The 26,651-nt window shown below is 46.5% G+C and overlaps 1 protein-coding gene across 3 annotated transcripts; it reads right to left on the bottom strand.

Annotated features, from left to right (window-relative positions):
• Positions 1-716: 716 nt before the first annotated feature.
• LOC115184094 (uncharacterized) lies at positions 717-26,004 on the bottom strand. 3 transcript variants are annotated; one of them, XM_029745081.1, is made up of 10 exons: positions 25,792-26,004; positions 24,193-24,338; positions 23,265-23,346; positions 22,839-22,974; positions 22,193-22,395; positions 17,950-18,086; positions 12,941-13,082; positions 7,686-9,950; positions 3,881-7,646; positions 717-3,508 (listed from the first exon to the last, which is right to left on the bottom strand). In XM_029745081.1, the coding sequence occupies exons 1-10, from the start codon at positions 25,915-25,917 to the stop codon at positions 3,498-3,500; spliced, it is 7,014 nt and encodes a 2,337-aa protein (XP_029600941.1). In that variant the 5' UTR covers positions 25,918-26,004; the 3' UTR covers positions 717-3,497. The 3 variants fall into 3 exon arrangements, with proteins under 3 accessions (XP_029600941.1, XP_029600940.1, XP_029600939.1); XM_029745080.1 differs by having other exon boundaries at positions 3,877-9,950; XM_029745079.1 differs by having other exon boundaries at positions 3,881-9,950.
• Positions 26,005-26,651: the final 647 nt, after the last annotated feature.

The raw sequence follows: 26,651 nt of genomic DNA, 5'->3' as shown, positions 1-26,651 counted from the left end.
AATGTTTGTAACGTCTGAACGGTTTGGCCTAAAAAAAAACTACCATGACGACTCTATGGAAAGATGAGACTCATGATGGTGTCATGGGACCTGTTTTGAAGGTAACCCATACAATGGAAGTAGTAGTGTTGCCAACAACAATAAGGGGTTAAATATGTGTCAAAAAAAGAGCTTTCTTCGATCTCCTAGATATAGAACACACACTTCAAAACCCTTAAATGAACATTATTCCATAGTCGAATAAATCAGGTATTTTTTTTGCCATTTAGGTGTTATTCAAATCGGTTTCTGTGGGCTATAGTAGTAAATAAAGACAAGTCAGTATTTTATCAAATTTGGTTTTTATATACATAACAGGGTCCTAAAATTCAAAATCAAATAGCTAAATGAGCCATGGGATAACCATCTTAAAACAATTCCATATGTTAGTTTGTTCGACATTTCAGATCACTGCTAAGTGACTGATGTACATAAAACCCATCGCATCATAAACAACTATCAGTCAGTCAATTTACCCATGATACATTACGGTATCGATCCGCTCAAACACAGCCAATGCCTTTTGTGGACGAGGCAAGGAGCGAAGATACAAGGAATCAATGAAAGATGAATTGAGAGAGAGGCCCACCCCACATTGTCACAGTTCTTCCCCCACCCTACGCATGTACTAGTTAACTCTTGATAAATAAAAAATAAAAAAAGACTTGGTCGACTTATACCAGTTTAACAACATGTGTTTTATTATTTTACATCAAGAAGTTGATATATAAACCCGTTTCAAAACACCCAGTTATAATAAGCCATTCAAACTCTTCACATATTTACAGGAGCCAAAAATAAAGAAAAAAAACCTCCATATGAATAATACATTACACCTGCTGCCACTGTTCTGTTGGGTTCAGTAGAACAGTCAGTAACAGCACGGTGTGCTGCCGCCTCCCAAAACATCACAACAATTGTTATTTCACTTTTCCCCCCCAAAAAAAGGGAAGTGATGTCAGAAGCCAATAGAAGTGTTTTGTCTCGTCCATGTGTTGAGCAATAGACTGTAATCAATAGATTGGTTTCCGAACAAGCAGACGCAGGATTGTTGGTTGGGGACAGACGGGTCAATTAATATTAATACATGTAATAAGTTCCTAACCTCTTTATAAAATATGAGTCCCAAGTGGCACCCTGGCCTATTCCTTATAGTGAACACAAATGGGGCCCTGGTCCCAATAAGTACACAAGGAACCGTTTGGGACAAGGACTCGTCAACTCATCCCAGACAGATATACAAAAGAGTGAACCTTAAAATGTGCATTAAACTATAATATTGATTAAAGTCAAATACATTAGGAGAGAAAAAAAAAAACAAAAGAGATGAATAGTCAATTTTAAATATGGAATGTTGTTTAGACCTTATGGCTCAATTAGGTTGTTGTTGTTTAGACCTTATGGCTCAAACAGGTTGTTGTTGTTGATGTTGTTTAGGCCTTATGGCTAATATGTTCAAACAGGTTGTTGTTGTTTGTATTATAGTAAATTTAAAGCAGTAATATGGAAATGAAAAAGACACTTTGCACATTGCAGACACAATTGTCTCAAATGGCAACCTAATCCCTACATACAGGGCCAGATTAATGCAGGGGCTTACCGGGGCTGAAGCCCCTGGGCCCAGGCCCATGTGGGGGCCCCCCCCCCCCCAAGACACTTATATACAGTATATATATATATTAGATAGAGATATTTTTTACTGCAACCGCCAACCACAGGAGGATTCAGGAGCCCGCTGTCAATGAGTTTTAGACAGCCTGCTGCCGCTCTGCTAATTATCAGACGGGGGAGAGAAGAGGAGGCAGGGGCGTCCACATGGGTAACTGGGGGGGGGGGGGCCCTGCCTTGATTGTGTAACTGATTAATAAAATAAACTGCATAATAAATAATTGTGTGAGTCAGGGGGCTGGGCCCAAGAGGCAAAAAATCAATAAAAATATCTATCCAATCACAGGAGCGTGCTCTCAATGTTCAAAATACACCAGAGAACATAATTTAGTCGCAGAGGATCAATAGTTAAAAAAAATAAGAACAATAACTGGTTAAAATTTGTTCAAATACAGGTAATTGTCAAAATAAAGGAAACACCTACATAAACGTCTTAAATAGGTGTTGTGTCACCACGAGCTGCCAGAACAGCTTCAATGCACCTTGGCATAGATTCTACAAGTGGACCTGGACCATGCCAGGAAAAAGCACCCCCACACACAAACTTTTGTATCCCCCTCATTTACTCAAGGGGTTTCCTTTATTTGGGCAGTTACCGGATGCCTACAACACGCTCTCTAAATATACATGTTGTTGCGTTGTGGCCGTAGACATATAATCCATAGAAGAGGTTTTGGAAACTCTTAACCCCTGGCAGTTTGACTGTTAAACTCACTAGGGGTTTTAGGTTTTAAGTGACAAGTGCAAAAGCAAAAAAGACGAGCAATATTTTTTTTTTTTAGTGTGTGTTAAATATCTGAACATTTTTGTATAGTTAATATCCCTGCATAACACCAGTTCTCACAGCTTCAAGAGTCATTCCTTGACCCCCCCGCAATCAGTCTCTGTGGCCCAAATTACACCCTATTCCCTTTATAGTGCACTACTTTTGACCAGAGCCCACATAGGGTAGGTAGTGCACTACTTTTGACCAGAGCCCACATAGGGTAGGTAGTGCACTACTTTTGACCAGAGCCCACATAGGGTAGGTAGTGCACTACTTTTGACCAGAGCCCACATAGAGTTGTGCACTATAGAGGGAATAAGATGCCATTTGGGATGCAAAACCCCTAGACCATTGACCAATAGAAGAGAAGCAGGAAGTAGCAGGTTGGTTCCAGGCACTTCTTCAGTCCAAAGTAAATACAAATAAAAACAAAGAATATATTAACTATGCGACCATCCTGCCAGGTCTCATATAGTGTCCGCCTTCATAAGTCCTTAAGGCTTTAGTTTAGAGACACTTCCTGGTCAATCAATCAAATCGGTCAACTCAAAAGACCCCTGAACTTTTGGATTTGAGGGTCAGGGTTCAAAGGTCGTAGGTTACTCCTATGACCATGGGAGACTGAACATGGAAGAACGGTCAAAACCCTTTAAAATGTTCTCCGTCTTCTGTTGTAACCACCGGTCAACTTCAGTCACATCCCAGGCTAGTCAGCAAGTCATGTAAGAGTTAACGCTTGAAGAACCCTCTTCAATAAGGTAGCAGGGGTTGAGAGGTGTCTTCTGTTTGTAGCCTGCCTCAGATTACCAGCCTCAGTCACAAGGGGGAGACCTGGCACGGCTGTCCCAGACTAGCCAGCAAGTCATGTTAAGAGTCCTGTAAACCCTGGTCGTCCCTCGGTAAGGTAGCAGGGGTTGAAAGGGGTTCAACACTCCTAGCAGGTTTTGGAGGGGGTTAAACACCCCCCCCACCCCCCCTTTTCCCTAGCAGCACATCCAAACATGTCCCCTCTTGTCTATAAGCTTCACCAGCTACCTGGAACAATAGTAAATCACAAACCACAATCAGCATACAATATCTGGAGCGTTCAACATAAACAATATGGAGGAAAATCACATTTAAAAAAAATCACTTCTATAATCTACTACACTTTGGGGTGGTTTACCAGACACAGATTAAACCTAGTCCTGGAGTAAGAATACTTTTTGATGGATTCCCCATTGAGATTGTTTTTAAATCCATGACTTCTAGGCTTAAATCTGTGTCCGGAAACAGCTCCTGAAATTACCTTGTATTAACTATCATTCAAATAAACGTTTTTTTATATTAAATCAAACAACGAGAAATCAAATCCCTTAAGTAAACACAAATATGTTAACAACAAGTCACAATCTTATACTTACTTACTGTCCTCATCTGAGTCGAAACCAAAAAGGTTTGTACACTTCTTCAACGAGAGGTGCGTCTGCAACTCTTCTCCACTGTTGAAGGACAAGAAACACTTGGCACAGCGCTGTCTATGGACTAACGGTGTAGCAGTGGTCCCCGATGCCTCCACCACCAGGTCCGGGAGCATTGGAGAGAAATGAGGAGTCCAGGACATCTCTTTCCTGCGTTTTGGCATGGTGGTGTACCTCTCGTCTAGGTAGGCGGTGGGCGGAGGCCGGATGTATGGCCTGTTTTTAATCTTCCCAAAGAAAGTAGAGTTTTTCGCTTCCTCCTTGATAGAGGTTTTGGGAGTATTTGAAGGGGTTTGGGGAGTATTTGAAGGGGTTTTGGGAGAAGCAGGTTTATGGTTCTGTGGTTCGCATTTCTTGGATTTGGAAACTGTGCTTGTTTTAAGACTTTTCTGATATTTTGGTGATTCTTCAGTAATCTCCTTTAAATGTCCGTTAACCATCTTCTGTTCACAGACACTGCTAGCTGTTGAGTGTGACGTTTCTACCAATGGTTTATTATCTTCTTCCTTTGATATACTTTCTACCACTTCTTTGTCTTTACTTCCTAGCAATTCTGTGACTTTATTAACATGTTTCTCTGGACCAGAGGTCTTTGACTTCACAGGTTTTTTGGAGGTCTTCCTGGGTTCTTTGCTAACAGGCCTCTTGTGTTCCTTGATAACACTTTGTTTCTTTAGAACTTGTGTTTTCTTTACCTTATCTGTCACCACGGGTAAGTTCTCGGCGACTTTCGGAGTGACGGTGGAAGGAACAGGTTGGGTATCGTCATCTGTGCTAACGATTGAGATCTTCCTGATGTCTTTTACAACACTCTGTTTCTTTACAAGTTGTGTTTTCTTTAATTTATCCGTCACCTTAGATTTTTTTGTCCCTTTTGTGTCGGTGGTTGGACCAGGTTGGGTATCCTTTTCTTTGCTAACGTTCGGTTTCTTAATAACCAGCATTTTCTTCAAGTTATTTAGAATTTGTAGCTTTTTGGTAACTTTTTCAGTGGCGATAATTGTGGTGGAGGTGGTTGGACCAGTTGGGGTATAATTGTCTTTGCTAACGTTCTGTCGCTTTACAGCCAACGCTTTCTTTACCTTATGAATCATCTTTAACTTCTTGCTCACTTTTTCAGCTTTTTCATTGGCCGTGGTGACGGGAGTGGTTGGGGCGTTCATTTTCCTAACAACACACGGTTTCCTCTTAACCTGCAATTTCTTCAACTTATTTGTTACGTTTACAGAGACGTTAGAGTGGTCAGTAGTACAGGGATCCTTGTCCCTAGGAACATGCCGTTTCTTTACGACCTGTTTGCTCTTTAACGTCTTGGTCAAGTCATACTTCCTAGTTACCTTTACAGTAGTAGTGAGGTCAGTTGCCGATCCCTCCTTTTCTCTAAGAGGCCATAGTCTCTTTACACCCTGCATCTTCTGTAGTTTATTCCTCCTCATCTTACACTGTTTAATCACTTTTACAGAGGTGTTATTGGTGAGAAGGGTAGAGAAAACAGATTCATCCTTCCCTTCCTTTGGAAGACGATAGTGTTCTTGTTCGTGACGGTTAAGCTCCGGAAGACAAGCCAAGCGCTCCTGACAACCTGGGAAGCAGCACACTGCCAGGAGCGGCTGGTGGGTCTTTGTGTGGTTCCTCATTTCTGTCGCTGCACTGAACCGGGCTTTACACCCATCATGTAGACAGGGATGCCTGGGAATTCCTTTGTGCCATACAGTGTGGTGCTGGTAATGCTGCAAAGTGAAAACGGGCTTCTTGCAAATATTGCATTTGCCATTGCCTTGACGGAACATCGTTTCCAAGGGTTTGGCGTCGCCGCAGTGATCGTCCAGAATATGTCCGAGGAGAGAACGCCGTTTTCCAGTGAATATCTCTGTGCATCCCTCCACAGGACATCCGCCGGGAGTCTCTTTACCCTGAACTGAGATCTCTAGAGGTCTCTCTACTGAAAGCCTGTCCTGTGTTACCGATACAGCCTGAGATTCTGTCTTGTCCTCCATGGTCTTTGCCGAGGAACAGGGTTTCTCCTCTTCTTCCAAAGTCTTTGTCAGAGGAGAGGAGTAGGTTCCTCCTTGTTCACCTGTCGATGTCTTCACCGGAGAAGTAGAGATCTCCACGGGTTCCTCCCTCTGTTCCGGAGCCGAGTGCTCTTCCTCTTGCCTCCTACCGATCTTCTCTTGTTCCTCTGCCTGAGTATCACCGTCACCCTCAGTTCTTTCAACCTTAAACCGTCTTCTGCCCCTCTGTCCATTGACCCTCTGTGTCGACTGCTTGCCTTCAGACTCTTCTGTTGTGAGTTTAGTCTCCGGTGAAGGTTGAGAGTCAGTCGAGAGCCTATTGGTCGACCGTAGCTTCCTGCGATCCGGTGGAGTTGACTCCGAGGAGTTTATAGAGGAGGTCCTATTGGTCGACCGTAGCTTCCTGTTATCCGGAGGAGTTGACGACTCTGTGGACTCTGTGGAATTTACAGGGATCCTCTTGCGTCCCCGTCTACCCCTCTGCGTTGAGCGTCCAGGCGTGTCTGACATCCCAGCTTTACAGTTCTCACGGACCTCCTCAATATCAGACGCTAGGTTTCCTTTTTTCAACTTGTCGATGTGTTGGGACAGATGCATCATGGCGAGCAGGTCGTTTTTGAACAGCATCCTGCAGAACATACATTGGTCTCTGCGGAAGTGGTACATGGCGTGGGCTATAACACGTTTGCCTTTAAAAACCTTGTTGCAGAGACTACAGCGATATGCCAGTGGGTTTTTCTCATTCTCCTGTGGGGTGCCACCTCTAGGATTTTGTCCGATATCCCCAGAGACAGTTGGGGTGTCCTTAGTGAATTTTGGGGTGTCCTGCGTTTCCTGTGGAGAGTTTTCAGTGACTTTTGAGGCATCTTTGGGGTCCTGTGACGTTTCTTCAGGGACTCTTGGGGTGACCTTTGGAGTGTGAGCACTTTCAGTGACTTTCGGGGTGACCAGTGAATTGTACTGTGTGTCCTGTGGGGTGTCTTCACTGTGTTGTAGGGTGTCTTCAGTAATCGTCAGGGTATCTCCGCTGACCTTTGAGGTGTCTTTGGGTTCCTGTGACGTCTCTTCAGGGACTCTTGGGGTGTCCTCAGTGACTGGTGTGTCCTGTAGGGTGTCCTCATGGAGGTGTGGCGTGTCCCCATTGTTCTGTGTGGCATCACGTGTGTCCTTGGTGAGCTCTTCCGCGACCATTGAGGCGTCCACTGTGAGCTGTAGGGTGTCTGCATTGTTTTGTATTTGTAGGGCGTCCTCAATGTGCTCGGAGGTATCTACAGTGACTTCCTGGCTGTCTACAGTGACTTCCTGGGCATCCTCAATTACCTCCGAGCTGTCCTCCTCTATGTTCTGTGGTAGTGTGTCCACAGCCTCTGGAGTATCCACAGTGGATTTTGTGTGGTCCTCAGTAGCCTGTGGGGTGACTTCAGTGAAAGAGACTTTCAGGGTGTCCTCTGTGAGTTGTCCTATGTCCTGCCTATTCTGTGGGGGGTCTTCAATGATCTGAGGGGTGTCATTGTCCTGTGTCGAGTCCACAGGCACCTCTGGAGTACCCACAGTACCTTTCAGGGGGTGCTCAAGCTGCCGGGTCTCATCAGTGAGCTGTGGGACGCTCTCAGCGGCCATTGGGTTATCCTCCGGCGCCGGGTTTTGTGAGGTACCCTTAATGTCCAGTTGGGTGTCCTGTTGGGTGTGTGGAGTGTCCATGTTTTCCAGGATGTCTGTAGTGTCCTGTGGGGTGACTTTGGTTACTATTGAAGTGTCCTTAAGGACCACTGGGTCTGTGACGGCCTTAGGGATGACGTTTGGAGACGTTGACGGTGTCGTCTCCAACGTTTTGTGCGAGCCATTATCTGTGGTCTGGTGAGTCACCGACTCCTGTTTTACGACAACATCAGAATCCGGACCCTTGGCAAACTTTTCAAACTCTCTGGCAAACGCTTCCATTGAGGTATTAGCCAGCCAGCAGAAAGGAGTAAGAACAACAAGCTCCCGAGTTTCCTTTCCAGGGACGCAGCCAGTGTCACCGTCACCCATCATTGCTTCATCCACACCAATGTTTGCTATATCCATAGCCTCTTTCAGAATATCAGTAACTTCTGACTTCCTGGACGATTCTAATATATCCCCGACTTCAGAAACGGTTTGCTTTTTTGGAATATTCGTAACTTCCGTTGGTTCTCTTGGAACATTAGTTACATTTGTATCTGTTCTTCTTCCTGTGTTATTAGGAACAATGACATTCACTGAGGGAACAGATGGAGTACATGTTTCCTGAGCATCAGTAGAGAATCCTTCCTCATTCTTGGGACTTTCGATGTGTACAACAGCTCCACCTTGTGGTGTGAAAGTCATATCAGTGGCAGTTGCCTTGACAGTGTGTGAGGAGACCTCAACTTCCATTTCCACTGCAGACGTCTGGTAAAATACCCCCGAAGCGTCACACGACACCGGCAGACAACTTTGGTTTAAGGAGGGACGGGCGTCTGTCGCTTTCAACAAACAGGTTTCGGTATTCAACGTGACACCTTCCGCCTTAGGCGTCTGGGCGTAGTTGTGCAACTGCTGTATGAAGAGACTGGCGTTCTGAGCGGAAAGGATAAACGCCTCTCCGAGTCTATCCTTCACCCGATACTGTGCCTGGATTGGTGCCTTCGATTTATCACAGTTTAGAGTCACTAGTCCTTGCCTACTAATGAGATAATCCTCATGGAAGAACCCAAACACTTCGTTGTCAGGTAAGGAAACCTCCAGCTTTGAGTCATGAGCAGGAGATACTGCTGGTAGGTGGTTAGTAGCAGGAATCTCCTTCTGATGTTTACCTTCCTGTTCCCTCGGAGCTGTTAGACGAGCGGACGCCATTTTATTTTGTGAGGTAACGGCATTCTTTTGTTTGGTTGTGCTTTCCTTGACAGCGGCACCAGACTTAAAGGTCTTATTGGTCTTGTCCACTGGTGTCTGCTGGGTCTTCTGCTGTGGAGGTTTCCTCCCTGGTTGGCGACCCTTCCGGGGAGCACTGTTCTCAGCCTGGAACGTACCCTCCAGTAGCCAACGGGGTTTCCTACCCCTCCGTTTGGGACGTTTCTTCTCCGAGAGTCTGGTCATGTGCCTATGTGGTCTGTGACCGACTTGACTGGCCAGGTTCTCCTGCGCCATGTCCAGTTGTCTGAAGGACCGTCTGACAGAGGAGGTCTCAGCTGAGGACTCTGTTGTTTTGACAGATGAACGCGGTCCCGGCTTCCTCCCTCTTCTTTTTATTACAGGTTGTTCCTCAACAACAGGGGGTTCAGCCGGCTTCTCGATCTTAGCTTTCGCCATCACGTGATTAACAGGCAGCTGCTGCGGCTCGACAATAGAGGTCTTTTCCAACCTTTGACCTTTGACACGTTTGGCTGCCATTGGCGCCGTCGAAACGTGATTCTTCTGTTCTTTTTGGAACCGCCTTTTGGGCGCCGTTACCTGGTGAAAGGGTTTAATCTGAACGTGTTTCTGTGCTGGTTTAGTCTCTACACGTTTAGACTGCACACACTCTGACAGGTCAGCGCTCCAGCTGCAACAGGGCTCTTTGGTGGCGGTGCTGCAGTAATTGGACACCCACCCATCATCCTCCTCCTCCATCATCATCTTTGCCAACGCCGCCTTCTTCTCGCTCATCAACTTCAGGCAGTTGGTCCGGAGATTCAAAAGGTTCCAGAACTCTGGGTCAAAGTAGAGACCTCTCTTCAGGGTCTGGAGGATCTCAAAGCGGATGTGGTTCCCGATGGGACCGGCTTCGACGTGGTACTCCTGGTCGGGGTGCGTGTAGAGGAGGAACACCGTTTTGTAGGCTTCCACGGTACGCTCCAGGAAGAAGACGAGGAGGGCGCAGGCCCGGCAGACCTCCAGGTCGTTGGGGAGGAGGTAGGCTACCGTCTTGTAGATGAGGGACTTGGTGGAGGCGTCGCAGGGATTTGTCTGGAGGGCGTGGGTGCAGAGCTCCACACAGAACTGGAGACCATCTTTTCCCAGCTGGTAGAGCAAAACAGAAATAGAACAGAAGGGGGTCAGCGAATTACCACTGCGATACAAAAACATGTATTTTTATATAGACAAACAGTCAGGTCCAAAATGATTGGCACCCTTGATAAAGATGAGTTATACTGAGCTGTATTGTACTCAAAACAAAACTTGATTATTTTATACTAATACCATTTCTCGGAGAAAGAGATTGTTTAACAAGTATAAAAAAAAAAAATTGGCGTCTCAAAAGAGACAAGGTGAAAATGATTTGCACACCTGGGTTTTTAATCCCTCCCCCTGCGAGGATAACGGCACTGAGCCTTTCACCAGATTGGAGAACACACTGGGATCATAGACCATGCCTCCATGCGGAATCTGTCCAGATCCTTCATATCCTTAATGTGCGCTTATGGACCGTCTTCTTCAATTCAAAACCCCCACAAGTTTTCAATGAGGTTCAAGTCCGGAGACTGAGATGGACATTACTAAAATGTAGGGGGTTTTTTTCGGGGGGGGGGGGGGGTCAATGAACACATTTCTTTGTGAATTTTAATGTGTTCTTGGGGTTATTGTCTTGCGGTGATGTTTTATCCTCCTGGCAACCAGATTTAACCTGGCTAAAATGTCCTGGTACTGGTTAAAAAGTTGAAGCTGCCCTTGACCTTAACAAGAACAGACCTGCCAACCCTGTCCAACTTTAAGAGTACCAGACGCGCACGTGTCCTGAATTGGGGTCGTCTTTCCTCCCCGCACGCTCGTGCGCGTGCTGTTTGTGAATCTGATCGCAATTATAATTCAAATGTATCAATCGCACAAATGTATCACAATCGCACAAATGTATCACAATCGCACAAATGCGACCTGTTATTTTTTTTCCATATTTGCATTTACATTTCTGTCATGAGCAAATGCGAGTGACCTGCTGTCACTTTAGAGCCCACTGAATGTCCATCTTCTGTTCTCTAACGTTAGCTTGAAACAATTAGTGTTTACCTTCCCACAAAAACACGGAGTCCAAAAAGGGATTTGTCCATGCGTTTACGTACAAGCTGACTGTCGGCCAACTCGGCATCACAACAAACAGGAGGAGGGGAAGACACGAGGCAGCTACGTCCAATAATGATGTATTCATCTCCATGTCCGTTGACACAAACTCCGTACCTGTCTGTCTGTGTGTCGCAGCTCGAGAAACAGGATGTTAGATTTACTTAGTGGATTTATTTTATTTATTAAAAAATTAAAAAATAAAATAGGCCCTATTCATTTCTGCCTACTTTTAACGTATCTGCAAACATGGACAGAGAATTGAATAGTTGGTATGCAAAATGCGTGCATTTTGACAGGTCTGCAAGAGCCCCAGGGCCGGCGGAAGCACCCAGGGCCCCAGGGCCGGCGGAAGCACCCAGGGCCCCAGGGCCGGCGGAAGCACCCAGGGCCCCAGGGCCGGCGGAAGCACCCAGGGCCCCAGGGCCGGCGGAAGCACCCAGGGCCGGCGGGGGGGGGATCCCCAGGGCCGGCGGAATCACCCAGGGCCCCAGGGCCGGCGGAAGCACCCAGAGCCCCAGGACCGGAACCAAAACAGCCCCACAACATCAAAAATCCACCATCCATATTTTACAGTAGGTAAATGGGGTTATTCTCTGCTCATGCATCCTGATTTGGACACTAAACCCACCGCTGGTCTGCGTGGACAAAGAGCTCTATTTACAGGTGATCTGACCAAAGCACCTGGTTTCAATCCAAGTGCCGATGTCATTTAAAAAAAAAAAAACTCCAGCCGTTTACATTAGTTGGATGACATGAATATAGAGCTCTTTGGCAACACACACAGCAGTGGTGGGTTTGGTGTCGAAATCAGAACGTATAAGCAGAGAAGAAAAAACAACACATAGCTAGTTAGAACAAGTCTCAATGCCGTTATATTTCGCAAGGCGAGGTTTTGAAAAACAGGGGTGCCAATAATTAGGACAGGGGAGCCAATAATTATGACAGGGGTGCCAATAATTATGACAGGGGTGTCAATAATTATGACAGGGGTGCCAATAATTATGACCAACCCTTCTATGAGAGAGAAGAAGAAAAAAAAATGTACTTGTGAAACTAAAATCTTTCCCTGAACAATTGTATAGGAGTATAAAATAATATCAAAATGTTTTGGGGAATACAATATAGCTCAGTATTTGTATCATGTATTTATCCATTCTTTGTTGCTCATCTTCATCAAGGGTGTCCATTTTTGACTGAAAAACAAACAATTATACTAAAGACTCGACCTAATCGTGATCAGGGCCGTGTCCCAAAAGATAAACTATTCCTTATATACTATAGTGTGCTATTTTTAACCAGGGACCATAAATAAGGGCGCCATATGAGTCGTACCCCAGCATCATGCTAAGCTGACGGTATTTTTTGTATTTTTATTTAAACTAGGCAAGTCAGTTAAGAACAAATTCTTATTTTCAATGACTGCCTAGGAACAGTGGGGTTTAACTGCCTTGTTCAGGGGGGCAGAACGACAGATTTTGTACCTTGTCAGCTCGGGGGGGGGGATCCGATCTTGCGACCTTTCGGTTACTAGTCCAACGCTCATGTTGGTTTGTCAGTTCAACACAATTCTCAGTCAAACCAACAACAAAAAAAGCCATGGCTTCTATTCATATCTCTAGTATGCACAGTAATCAGATAAAACAGTGGGGGAAAAAAACAAAAAAGGCTCTGACATGTAAAAACAGAAAGCCAAAAAATTGTTTCAAAACAAAACAATAATAAAAAAAAATTCCTCAACAAGCATCTAAAGAACGCTGACCTTAAGCCACCTTAGCTAGGTACAACCCAAATCAAAACAGCTTTTTTAAATCCTTCCTCTACCTCAACAACTCCATTACATCTGAACCCCCCCCCCCCAAAAAAAAATGTCAGCTGGAATTTTACCAATAAAATTATAATAATTTTTTTTTTTTAAAAGTCAAAATCAACAGTCACAGGAGTTCCTGGCTCACCTCTGCAAGGATCACTCTAATGAACGAGAATATAGATCTGATGTTGGTGGCGGACAGCATCAATCGATGACTCTCTTCCAGGAAGGCCTGTTTGGACGGGTTAACCCGCAGATGGAGTCGACTCCATATAAACACCAAGTCCCTGTGAGAGGAAGAGAAAAGGGATTCAATAACAAATTATATAAAATCACTTCATTAATTTAAAAAAAAAAGGTTAATTATTTACTGGGTTAAAAAAAAAATTACAAAAAATTGCAGTTTATTCATTAGCTGACTCAATTAAAAAAACCTGGTTTGTAAATCAGATCCCAACGGGGGAGCAGGAAGTGGTCCAAGATCAATCAATCAATCAATCCAATGTTGTCTATAAAGCCCCTTTTAAAATCAACAGTAATCACAAGGTGCTGAACGGTAACCAGGCCTAGAAAACCCCCAAACATCAAAGAACAAGCAGGATAAATAGATATCAGCACTTCAATAATAAACCCTGTGTATTTATTTATTTAACCTTTATTTTAACTAAACAAGTCAATTAAGAACAAATTCTTATTTACAATGGACGGTCTAACCCCCGGCCAAACTCTTAACACGGACGACGCTGGACCAATTACGCGCCGCCCTATGGGACTCCCAATCACGGCCCGGTTGTGATACAGCCTGGATTCAAACCAGGGTGTCTGTAGTGACGCCTCTAGCGCTGAGATGCAGTGCCTTAGACCGCTGAACCAGGGTCTGTAGTGACGCCTCTAGCGCTGAGATGCAGTCTCTCAGACCGCTGAACCAGGGTCTGTAGTGACGCCTCTAGCGCTGAGATGCAGTGCCTCAGACCGCTGAGCCAGGGTGTCTGTAGTGACGCCTCTAGCGCTGAGGTGCAGTGCCTCAGACCGCTGAACCAGGGTGTCTGTAGTGACGCCTCTAGCACTGAGATGCAGTGCCTCAGACCGCTGAACCAGGGTGTCTGTAGTGACGCCTCTAGCACTGAGATGCAGTGCCTCAGACCGCTGAACCAGGGTCTGTAGTGACGCCTCTAGCACTGAGATGCAGTGCCTCAGACCGCTGAACCAGGGTCTGTAGTGACGCCTCTAGCGCTGAGATGCAGTGTCTCAGACCGCTGAACCAGGGTCTGTAGTGACGCCTCTAGCACTGAGATGCAGTGCCTTAGACCGCTGAACCAGGGTCTGTAGTGACGCCTCTAGCGCTGAGATGCAGTCTCTCAGACCGCTGAACCAGGGTCTGTAGTGACGCCTCTAGCACTGAGATGCAGTGCCTTAGACCGCTGAACCAGGGTCTGTAGTGACGCCTCTAGCACTGAGATGCAGTGCCTTAGACCGCTGAACCAGGGTCTGTAGTGACGCCTCTAGCGCTGAGATGCAGTGTCTCAGACCGCTGCGCCAGGGTGTCTGTAGTGACGCCTCTAGCGCTGAGATGCAGGGCCTCGGACCGCTGAACCAGGGTCTGTAGTGACGCCTCTAGCGCTGAGATGCAGTGCCTCAGACCGCTGAACCAGGGTGTCTGTAGTGACGCCTCTAGCACTGAGGTGCAGTGCCTTAGACCGCTGAACCAGGGTCTGTAGTGACGCCTCTAGCGCTGAGATGCAGTCTCTCAGACCGCTGAACCAGGGTCTGTAGTGACGCCTCTAGCACTGAGATGCAGTGCCTTAGACCGCTGAACCAGGGTCTGTAGTGACGCCTCTAGCACTGAGATGCAGTGCCTTAGACCGCTGAACCAGGGTCTGTAGTGACGCCTCTAGCACTGAGATGCAGTGCCTTAGACCGCTGAACCAGGGTCTGTAGTGACGCCTCTAGCGCTGAGATGCAGTGTCTCAGACCGCTGCGCCAGGGTGTCTGTAGTGACGCCTCTAGCGCTGAGATGCAGTGCCTCAGACCGCTGAACCAGGGTCTGTAGTGACGCCTCTAGCACTGAGATGCAGTGCCTTAGACCGCTGAACCAGGGTCTGTAGTGACGCCTCTAGCACTGAGATGCAGTGCCTTAGACCGCTGAACCAGGGTCTGTAGTGACGCCTCTAGCGCTGAGATGCAGTGTCTCAGACCGCTGCGCCAGGGTGTCTGTAGTGACGCCTCTAGCGCTGAGATGCAGTGCCTCAGACCGCTGAACCAGGGTGTCTGTAGTGACGCCTCTAGCACTGAGATGCAGTGCCTCAGACCGCTGAACCAGGGTGTCTGTAGTGACGCCTCTAGCACTGAGATGCAGTGCCTCAGACAGCTGCGCCAGGGTGTCTGTAGTGACGCCTCTAGCACTGAGATGCAGTGCCTCAGACCGCTGAACCAGGGTCTGTAGTGACGCCTCTAGCACTGAGATGCAGTGTCTCAGACCGCTGCCCCACTCAGGAGACCCACAAAGCCATTTGGACACAGTGTCTATCCAGATGCAGGTAACCATCTCAAACAACGTTGCTGATACACAAAGTAATTCAATTGTAATGCAACATCCAATCCTGTAATACATCAGATCAATGAGCTAAGCTAGTTAGCATCGGTCATGTTGAAACTGGACAGAGAAAGGCCTTCCCTTCTACCACGACAGACTGGCCAGACCATAAATGAGCTAAGCTAGTTAGCATCGGTCATGTTGAAACTGGACAAGAGAAAGGCCTTCCCTTCTACCACGACAGACCGGCCAGACCATAAATGAGCTAAGCTAGTTAGCATTGGTCATGTTGAAACTGGACAGAGAAAGGTCTTCCCTTCTCCCACGACAGACTGGCCAGACCGCGTATCCCATGACGAGCCACGCCGTCTCTACAATGCTTTCTACATTTCCCATTTGGTAATGCGTCATCCGTCACAGTTTGCAGCAGCAGCACTGGCAGCTATGACAACTGGGGTCAGAGTTCCACACGGAACGATACGACGAGTCGCGTCAACTTGTTTCTGCTCACTGATTGGATATTAATTCAGTTGTGTGATATAGGATCGATTTCTATCTCTTGCGATGCAACTAAAGTCCCAGGACAATGTGTTTGGGCTGACACAGAACAACCCAGATAGAACTCAGCCCCAGGACAATGTGTTTGGGCTGACACAGAACAACCCAGTCCCAGGACAATGTGTTTGGGCTGACACAGAACAACCCAGATAGAACTCAGTCCCAGGACAATGTGTTTGGGCTGACACAGAACAACCCAGATAGAACCCAGTCCCAGAACAATGTGTTTGGGCTGACACAGAACAACCCAGATAGAACCCAGTCCCAGGACAATGTGTTTGGGCTGACACAGAACAACCCAGATAGAACCCAGTCCCAGGACAATGTGTTTGGGCTGACACAGAACAACCCAGATAGAACTCAGTCCCAGGACAATGTGTTTGGGCTGACACAGAACAACCCAGATAGAACCCAGTCCCAGAACAATGTGTTTGGGCTGACACAGAACAACCCAGATAGAACTCAGTCCCAGGACAATGTGTTTGGGCTGATACAGAACAACCCAGATAGAACCCAGTCCCAGGACAATGTGTTTGGGCTGACACAGAACAACCCAGACAGATCTCAGTCCCAGGACAATGTGTTTGGGCTGATACAGAACAACCCAGATAGAACCCAGTCCCAGGACAATGTGTTTGGGCTGACACAGAACAACCCAGACAGAACTGTGTGCAAGCAACATAAATTGCTTATGGCTAGCAATTACTGTATCCAAATATATCCCTGTTAATCAAAAACATCTGTTTGTAAATCCTATGAATAAAACCGAGAACGAGAGGTCTGAAATGACAACAGAGAGAGTAACTGTTATCTCTACCTAGTACCATCTGCAGAGAGAGGGAGAGTATCTGTTATCTCTACCTAGTACCATCTGCAGAGAGAGAGAGAGAGTATCTGTTATCTCTACCTAGTACCATCTGCAGAGAGAGAGAGAGAGTATCTGTTATCTCTACCTAGTACCATCTGCAGAGAGAGAGAGAGAGAGTATCTGTTATCTCCCTAGTACCATCTGCAGAGAGAGAGAGAGAGAGTATCTGTTATCTCCCTAGTACCATCTGCAGAGAGAGAGTATCTGTTATCTCTCCCTAGTACCATCTGCAGAGAGAGAGAGAGAGAGAAAGTATCTGTTATCTCTCCCGAGTACCATCTGCAGAGAGAGAGAGAGAGAGAGTATCTGTTATCTCTCCCTAGTACATACATGACGTAGAACCCAGACGGGTACGATACAGACGTCCCCCCCGACGTAGAACACAGACGTCCCCCCCGACGTAGAACACAGACGTCCCCCCCGACGTAGAACAGACGTCCCCCCCGACGTAGAACAGACGTCCCCCCGACGTAGAACACAGACGTCCCCCCGACGTAGAACAGACGTCCCCCCCGACGTAGAACAGACGTCCCCCCGACGTAGAACACAGACGTCCCCCCCGACGTAGAACACAGACGTCCCCCCCGACGTAGAACACAGACGTCCCCCCCGACGTAGAACAGACGTCCCCCCCGACGTAGAACACAGACGTCCCCCCCGACGTAGAACACAGACGTCCCCCCGACGTAGAACACAGACGTCCCCCCGACGTAGAACACAGACGTCCCCCCGACGTAGAACACAGACGTCCCCCCGACGTAGAACACAGACGTCCCCCCGACGTAGAACAGACGTCCCCCCGACGTAGAACAGACGTCCCCCCGACGTAGAACAGACGTCCCCCCGACGTAGAACACAGACGTCCCCCCCGACGTAGAACACAGACGTCCCCCCCGACGTAGAACACAGACGTCCCCCCCGACGTAGAACACAGACGTCCCCCCCCGACGTAGAACACAGACGTCCCCCCCGACGTAGAACACAGACGTCCCCCCCGACGTAGAACACAGACGTCCCCCCCGACGTAGAACACAGACGTCCCCCCCGACGTAGAACACAGACGTCCCCCCCGACGTAGAACACAGACGTCCCCCCCCGACGTAGAACAGACGTCCCCCCCGACGTAGAACAGACGTCCCCCCCGACGTAGAACACAGACCGGTATGATGTGTGTATTGACCGTGACGAGCCTCACCAGGTGAAGTACATGTCTCCTCTGTGTAGTTGCTGAGAGAGGAAGGCTGTGCAGAGGGCCAGAAGAGTCTCGTCGCTCTCCTCACTCTCCGTGTTACACACGATGTCCACAGCATCCTTACCGTCGATGTCAGACATCTACAGGTAGAGAGAAGGAGGAGAAGGAGAAATGGTGACATCGTTCAGGCATTTATACGGGAGATTCCAGTGGCGTAGCGTCGATGTCAGACATCTACAGGTAGAGAGAAGAAGGAGAAATGGTGACATCGTTCAGGCATTTATACAGGAGATTCCAGTGGCGTAGCGTCGATGTCAGACATCTACAGGTAGAGAGAAGGAGGAGAAGGAGAAATGGTGACATCGTTCAGGCATTTATACGGGAGATTCCAGTGGCGTAGCGTCGATGTCAGACATCTACAGGTAGAGAGAAGAAGGAGAAATGGTGACATAGTTCAGGCATTTATACGGGAGATTCCAGTGGCGTAGTGGAGGGTAAAACGCAGGTCAACACCATTAGGGGAACATTTACTTCACTCGAAGCGAAAAGGTGATTAGAGTCGAGCTATTTCTCCCCACTACGTCACTGCTAGATCCCTAACGACGTCACCCAAGACTAAGACGTAAACAGATGATAAAAAGAAAATAAATACAAAAATGGGAGTACTGGTCAATTTTCGCTTTCTAGCAGGCTAGCAAAAATTACTATCGTCTACTACAATACCACCCACCCACATACGTGACCTACTGAACCTTTCCAAACAAGGGGAAAAGGCAGCAACTCCAAATATGGACTGCAACCACCACATTTATCAATTAGTTGGTGCTCTTATACAAAACACATCATCTTTGTCAAAACCTCATCAGTTCATCTCTACAGTAGATCCCAGCTAACATATCAGTTCATCTCTACTGTACATCCCAGCTAGCATATCAGTTCATCTCTACTGTAGATCCCAGCTAACATATCAGTTCATCTCTACTGTAGATCCCAGCTAGCATATCAGTTCATCTCTACTGTACATCCCAGCTAGCATATCAGTTCATCTCTACTGTAGATCCCAGCTAGCATATCAGTTCATCTCTACTGTAGATCCCAGCTAGCATATCAGTTCATCTCTACTGTAGATCCCAGCTAGCATATCAGTTCATCTCTACTGTAGATCCCAGCTAGCATATCAGTTCATCTCTACTGTACATCCCAGCTAGCATATCAGTTCATCTCTACTGTACATCCCAGCTAGCATATCAGTTCATCTCTACTGTACATCCCAGCTAGCATATCAGTTCATCTCTACTGTAGACCCCAGCTAGCATATCAGTTCATCTCTACTGTACATCCCAGCTAGCATATCAGTTCATCTCTACTGTACATCCCAGCTAGCATATCAGTTCATCTCTACTGTACATCCCAGCTAGCATATCAGTTCATCTCTACTGTACATCCCAGCTAGCATATCAGTTCATCTCTACTGTAGACCCCAGCTAGCATATCAGTTCATCTCTACTGTACATCCCAGCTAGCATATCAGTTCATCTCTACTGTACATCCCAGCTAGCATATCAGTTCATCTCTACTGTACATCCCAGCTAGCATATCAGTTCATCTCTACTGTAGATCCCAGCTAGCATATCAGTTCATCTCTACTGTAGATCCCAGCTAGCATATCAGTTCATCTCTACTGTAGATCCCAGCTAGCATATCAGTTCATCTCTACTGTACATCCCAGCTAGCATATCAGTTCATCTCTACTGTACATCCCAGCTAGCATATCAGTTCATCTCTACTGTACATCCCAGCTAGCATATCAGTTCATCTCTACTGTACATCCCAGCTAGCATATCAGTTCATCTCTACTGTACATCCCAGCTAGCATATCAGTTCATCTCTACTGTACATCCCAGCTAGCATATCAGTTCATCTCTACTGTACATCCCAGCTAGCATATCAGTTCATCTCTACTGTAGATCCCAGCTAGCATATCAGTTCATCTCTACTGTAGATCCCAGCTAGCATATCAGTTCATCTCTACTGTAGATCCCAGCTAGCATATCAGTTCATCTCTACTGTAGATCTCAGCTAGCATATCAGTTCATCTCTACTGTACATCCCAGCTAGCATATCAGTTCATCTCTACTGTACATCCCAGCTAGCATATCAGTTCATCTCTACTGTAGACCCCAGCTAGCATATCAGTTCATCTCTACTGTAGATCCCAGCTAGCATATCAGTTCATCTCTACTGTACATCCCAGCTAGCATATCAGTTCATCTCTACTGTACATCCCAGCTAGCATATCAGTTCATCTCTACTGTAGATCCCAGCTAGCATATCAGTTCATCTCTACTGTAGATCCCAGCTAGCATATCAGTTCATCTCTACTGTACATCCCAGCTAGCATATCAGTTCATCTCTACTGTACATCCCAGCTAGCATATCAGTTCATCTCTACTGTAGATCCCAGCTAGCATATCAGTTCATCTCTACTGTAGACCCCAGCTAGCATATCAGTTCATCTCTACTGTACATCCCAGCTAGCATATCAGTTCATCTCTACTGTAGACCCCAGCTAGCATATCAGTTCATCTCTACTGTAGATCCCAGCTAGCATATCAGTTCATCTCTACTGTACATCCCAGCTAGCATATCAGTTCATCTCTACTGTACATCCCAGCTAGCATATCAGTTCATCTCTACTGTAGATCCCAGCTAGCATATCAGTTCATCTCTACTGTACATCCCAGCTAGCATATCAGTTCATCTCTACTGTACATCCCAGCTAGCATATCAGTTCATTTCTACTGTACATCCCAGCTAGCATATCAGTTCATCTCTACTGTACATCCCAGCTAGCATATCAGTTCATCTCTACTGTACATCCCAGCTAGCATATCAGTTCATCTCTACTGTAGATCCCAGCTAGCATATCAGTTAATCTCTACTGTACATCCCAGCTAGCATATCAGTTAATCTCTACTGTACATCCCAGCTAGCATATCAGTTCATCTCTACTGTACATCCCAGCTAGCATATCAGTTCATCTCTACTGTACATCCCAGCTAGCATATCAGTTCATCTCTACTGTACATCCCAGCTAGCATATCAGTTCATCTCTACTGTAGATCCCAGCTAGCATATCAGTTCATCTCTACTGTACATCCCAGCTAGCATATCAGTTCATCTCTACTGTACATCCCAGCTAGCATATCAGTTCATCTCTACTGTAGATCCCAGCTAGCATATCAGTTCATCTCTACTGTAGATCCCAGCTAGCATATCAGTTCATCTCTACTGTAGATCCCAGCTAGCATATCAGTTCATCTCTACTGTACATCCCAGCTAGCATATCAGTTCATCTCTACTGTAGATCCCAGCTAGCATATCAGTTCATCTCTACTGTACATCCCAGCTAGCATATCAGTTCATCTCTACTGTACATCCCAGCTAGCATATCAGTTCATCTCTACTGTAGATCCCAGCTAGCATATCAGTTCATCTCTACTGTACATCCCAGCTAGCATATCAGTTCATCTCTACTGTACATCCCAGCTAGCATATCAGTTCATCTCTACTGTAGATCCCAGCTAGCATATCAGTTCATCTCTACTGTACATCCCAGCTAGCATATCAGTTCATCTCTACTGTACATCCCAGCTAGCATATCAGTTCATCTCTACTGTACATCCCAGCTAGCATATCAGTTCATCTCTACTGTAGATCCCAGCTAGCATATCAGTTCATCTCTACTGTACATCCCAGCTAGCATATCAGTTCATCTCTACTGTACATCCCAGCTAACATATCAGTTCATCTCTACTGTAGATCCCAGCTAGCATATCAGTTCATCTCTACTGTACATCCCAGCTAGCATATCAGTTCATCTCTACTGTACATCCCAGCTAGCATATCAGTTCATTTCTACTGTACATCCCAGCTAGCATATCAGTTCATCTCTACTGTACATCCCAGCTAGCATATCAGTTCATCTCTACTGTACATCCCAGCTAGCATATCAGTTCATCTCTACTGTACATCCCAGCTAGCATATCAGTTCATCTCTACTGTAGATCCCAGCTAGCATATCAGTTCATCTCTACTGTACATCCCAGCTAGCATATCAGTTACAGTAAATACCCCCAGCTGTCATTAGCCCCCCCCCCTTCCCAACATTTTCTATTTAAAGTCATTTAGCAGATGTTTTTATCCAGAACCCAGGAATCCTAATAACCAAAGTTTGTTCCCTCACCTCTTCGTGCATATGGTGAGGGAGCGATGCCTTCCAGAGACAGGTGAGGTAGGCCTGTCGGAAGAACAGGTGTCGTCCGGCAACGGGGTGCTGAGAGCAGGTCTTAGCCAAGACCACAGCCTCGGTGAACATCTCACTGGACAGCAGGTAACGAACACGCAGCTCAAAGAACACTGGCACCTCTGAGCCGAGATACCGGTCCACTGTGGAGGGAGAGAGGTCAAGGGTCAATGTTGCATCTCTGAGCCTAGGTACCGGTCCACTGTGGAGAGAGACAAGTTCAAGGGTCAATGTTGCATCTCTGAGCCGAGGTACCGGTCCACTGTGGAGAGAGAGAGAGGTCAAGGGTCAATGTTGCATCTCTGAGCCTTGGTACCGGTCCACTGTGGAGAGAGAGAGGTCAAGGGTCAATGTTGCATCCCAAATAGTGCTCTATATTTGGGATGTTACAGTAGTAAATATTAAATCCACAGAGAGAGGAACCTGTAGTTAACTGTCATTACAGACGGACGACTCCAGAGCAGATATTTACACAACAGATTTATAGTCAGTAAATACAACATGGTATGGATGAGTATGTTGAAGTGGTCCATGGCCCTCCCTCTCCATCTCCATCTCATCCTCCCTTTCTCTCCCAGTCTCTCACCTTCATCCCGGGGCAGTTGTGAGTCCTTCAGGATGGCCTGTAGTATGGGGTTGGTCCATGGTCCCTTCTCTCTGATGATCTGTCCCACCTGCAGCAGGTGAATGTTCTGGTGCCTCTCCAGCTGGGAAAAACATTCCTGAAAGAGGAGGAAGATGTTAGCCTGGTCCAAGATCTATGTGCCATCTTGTCAAACTCAAGAGTGACGTTTTTTAGCATTCCATAAAGCAGTGAGAAATGGATATGATCTGATTGGTCTGCCGATTACAACACAGCCTCTTTGTGTCGTCTTGTTGACATGACAACAACCACAGGAGCTGGCAAGACAGCACAAACAGATCTGGAACCAGGCTAGGAAGGGGAGCCAACTCATCACTGCCACACATCTATGATTCCTGAGATTTGTAACAAGGGGGTAAGACAACTCACCTGGAACGAATCAAGGATATTTTTCAAGGGATCCTGCAGGATCTTATTCCTGTTCAAAAACAGCAAGAGCTCAAAAGCACTCCTGTGGGGAGAGAAAGGGGAGAGGGGGGGGACTGTTTGAGCCTCTTACCTCCTTTAATAAATGTTACAACAGGGACGGAATAAATAACAAGGCTGAAAGGAGCAGAGTCACCCTAGAAAACAACACTCATACTGGAGATAGTGTCCTGTCACCCCCAGTCTATGTACCCCAAGGAGCAGGTAAACAAGTCAACACTCATACTGGAGATAGTGTCCTGTCACCCGTAGTCTCTATGTACCCCAAGGAGCAGGTAAACAAGTCAACACTCATACTGGAGATAGTGTCCTGTCACCCGTAGTCTCTATGTACCCCAAGGAGCAGGTAAACAAGTCAACACTCATACTGGAGATAGTGTCCTGTCACCCCCAGTCTCTATGTACCCCAAGGAGCAGGTAAACAAGTCAACACTCATACTGGAGATAGTGTCCTGTCACCCGTAGTCTCTATGTACCCCAAGGAGCAGGTAAACAAGTCAACACTCATACTGGAGATGGTGTCCTGTCACCCGTAGTCTCTATGTACCCCAAGGAGCAGGTAAACAAGTCAACACTCATACTGGAGATAGTGTCCTGTCACCCGTAGTCTCTATGTACCCCAAGGAGCAGGTAAACAAGTCAACACTCATACTGGAGATAGTGTCCTGTCACCCGTAGTCTCTATGTACCCCAAGGAGCAGGTAAACAAGTCAACACTCATACTGGAGATAGTGTCCTGTCACCCCCTAGTCTCTATGTACCCCAAGGAGCAGGTAAACAAGTCAACACTCATACTGGAGATAGTGTCCTGTCACCCCCCAGTCTCTATGTACCCCAAGGAGCAGGTAAACAAGTCAACACTCATACTTACAGGGCAAGGCTACTCAGTGTGTAGCATACATGTTCACAGTCAGACGGGAAGCAGGCCGAGGCTTGGACAAAGGAACATAGAGCTGTCTGGAGCACCTGGAGCTGTGGCAAGGGTACCTGCCATCGTCCTGAATACACCTCCACCAACTACAGGGGGGAGGGGAGGAAGAGAGGGAGGAGAGAGGGAAGGGGGTGGGGAGAGACAGGGAAGGGGGTGAGAGGAGATACAGGTAGGAAAGGGGTGGAGAGAGATACAGGTAGGAAAGTGGGGGGGAGATACACAGGTAGGAAAGTGGGGGGGGGGATACAGGTAGGAAAGTGGGGGGGGAGAGATACAGGTAGGAAAGTGGGGGGGGGGAGATACAGGTAAGAGAGTGGGGGGGAGAGATACAGGTAGGAGAGTGGGGGGGAGAGATACAGGTAGGAGGGTGGGGGGGAAAGATACAGGTAGGAAAGTGGGGGGGAGAGATACAGGTAGGAGAGTGGGGGGGAAAGATACAGGTAGGAAAGTGGGGGGGGAGATACAGGTAGGAGAGTGGGGGGGAGAGATACAGGTAGGAGAGTGGGGGGGAGAGATACAGGTAGGAGAGTGGGGGGGAGAGATACAGGTAGGAGAGTGGGGGGGAGAGATACAGGTAGGAGAGTGGGGGGGAGAGATACAGGTAGGAAAGTGGGGGGGAGAGATACAGGTAGGAGAGTGGGGGGGAGAGATACAGGTAGGAGAGTGGGGGAGAGAGATACAGGTAGGAAAGTGGAGGGGAGATACAGGTAGGAAAGTGGAGGGGAGAGATACAGGTAGGAAAGAGGGGGGGAGAGATACAGGTAGGACAGGGAGGAAGGAAAATAAACACAGTGGATAAGGAAACCATACCAAGAAGTTGGATGGGCCCAATTAAAAACAAATTGTTGTCCCTTTCACTGTATTATCAGCTCAACTTATTTAGTAGGAACTGAATACTTCGCTAACTACATTATTACCTAACTAGGCCATAGTCAGAATAACTAGAAACTGTAGCTAGCTAGAAGTATCTGTAACGTTAACGCTTCAATCCTAATAGATGTTACAACAAGAGTTAACCATCTTTGGTTACAATCTAGCTGGCTAAAACATGACTTACTCAATATGACAAATAGGGAAAAAGCAACTTCAAATGAAAGTACAGACATTGAATTCCACGAGACGTCTTAGCAAGTTAACGAATTTACTGTTGGTAAACTAGCAGCTAACTAACTAGCTAAACTGGGAACTGCAGATAACTTGGCTAACAAACAAGCTACCGAAAACGACTTGACTGACAATGCTTTTCCATGTCGCTAAGCTACTATCATGCATTTTGAAAAAAGGTGAATTAGCATATACATAACATATGTGACATTACAGAAACAGGTTGGTTTATTGGTTGCTAGCTAGCCATTTACGGGTTGTTAGCAGTCTGTTCCTGGGGGAGGGGAATAGGTTGGCTAGTTAGCCCTAGCATAGATTAGAGAAAGGAGCTCTGGCCCTAGCTAGCTAGCTAACGTTAGCTAGTTCGAGCCTGTACTGGGGGGAAAAAAAACAACTCTTTCGCTTTTCCAGATGTGATTTCAATACATTTCGTACCTTACAGAACCGTACACAATATAACTTGCTTTGAAGTCCGTATTCTTCACTTGAGTTAGTGACAAATAAACTCTCCAATTCTTTTTTAAAACCTTTTAACTCAAATTCAATCTCTTCTTCCGCCATAATGCTCGTCTTGCCTAGCGCGTAGCTACAGCGACGACGCCACCGTACAACCTAACGTGTCGCGTCGACACATTTCATTGGATGATATTCACGTCTGTATCGCTTACGGCAGAAAAATACGTCTTGTGATTGGAGGATACTAAAAAACAAAATCCCGCCCTACATTGAAGGTATGTTGTGTTGATATTATGGGTTACATTGGAACATTGTTGCAACGTGTTTGATAACGTTTCTAATTGAACGTTGTCACCGGCTAATATTGAATGAAGTCAATTAGTGATTTTATCTGTCCGTGTCTCTCATTTCAGAACGGCGACATGATCAAAACATGTTATACTTTTACATTCCGTTGATTGGTTTTCATGAGATGATATTGGATTTGTGCTCGTTTATTAATTAACCGGTGACACCAGCGTGCTACCTGTATAAATCAATCCCCCCTACTGTCTTGTTAAAGGAATCAGTTCTGGCTGTTGATTCCCAAGAAGGACTAGGTCACAGTTGAGCAGCAGGTGACCAATGCTTATGACTGCTTTATTTATGGAATGCTTTGACAAAAACCTACCTAATCCTTTGAGTTTGTCAAACAATTTGGTTTATGCAAGTACATTTTTTTTATCTACCTTTACCACTTATTTCTCTGCCATTTAAAAAACATACTCTGTAAAGGCAGTATATGTAACCTGGAATTGGGACGTCCTTTATTTTATTTATTTCACCTTTATTTAACCAGG

The sequence above is a fragment of the Salmo trutta genome, unplaced genomic scaffold, assembly GCF_901001165.1.
Source record: "Salmo trutta unplaced genomic scaffold, fSalTru1.1, whole genome shotgun sequence".
Taxonomy (NCBI): domain Eukaryota; kingdom Metazoa; phylum Chordata; class Actinopteri; order Salmoniformes; family Salmonidae; genus Salmo; species Salmo trutta.
This window is presented reverse-complemented; position numbering and strand designations above follow the sequence as displayed.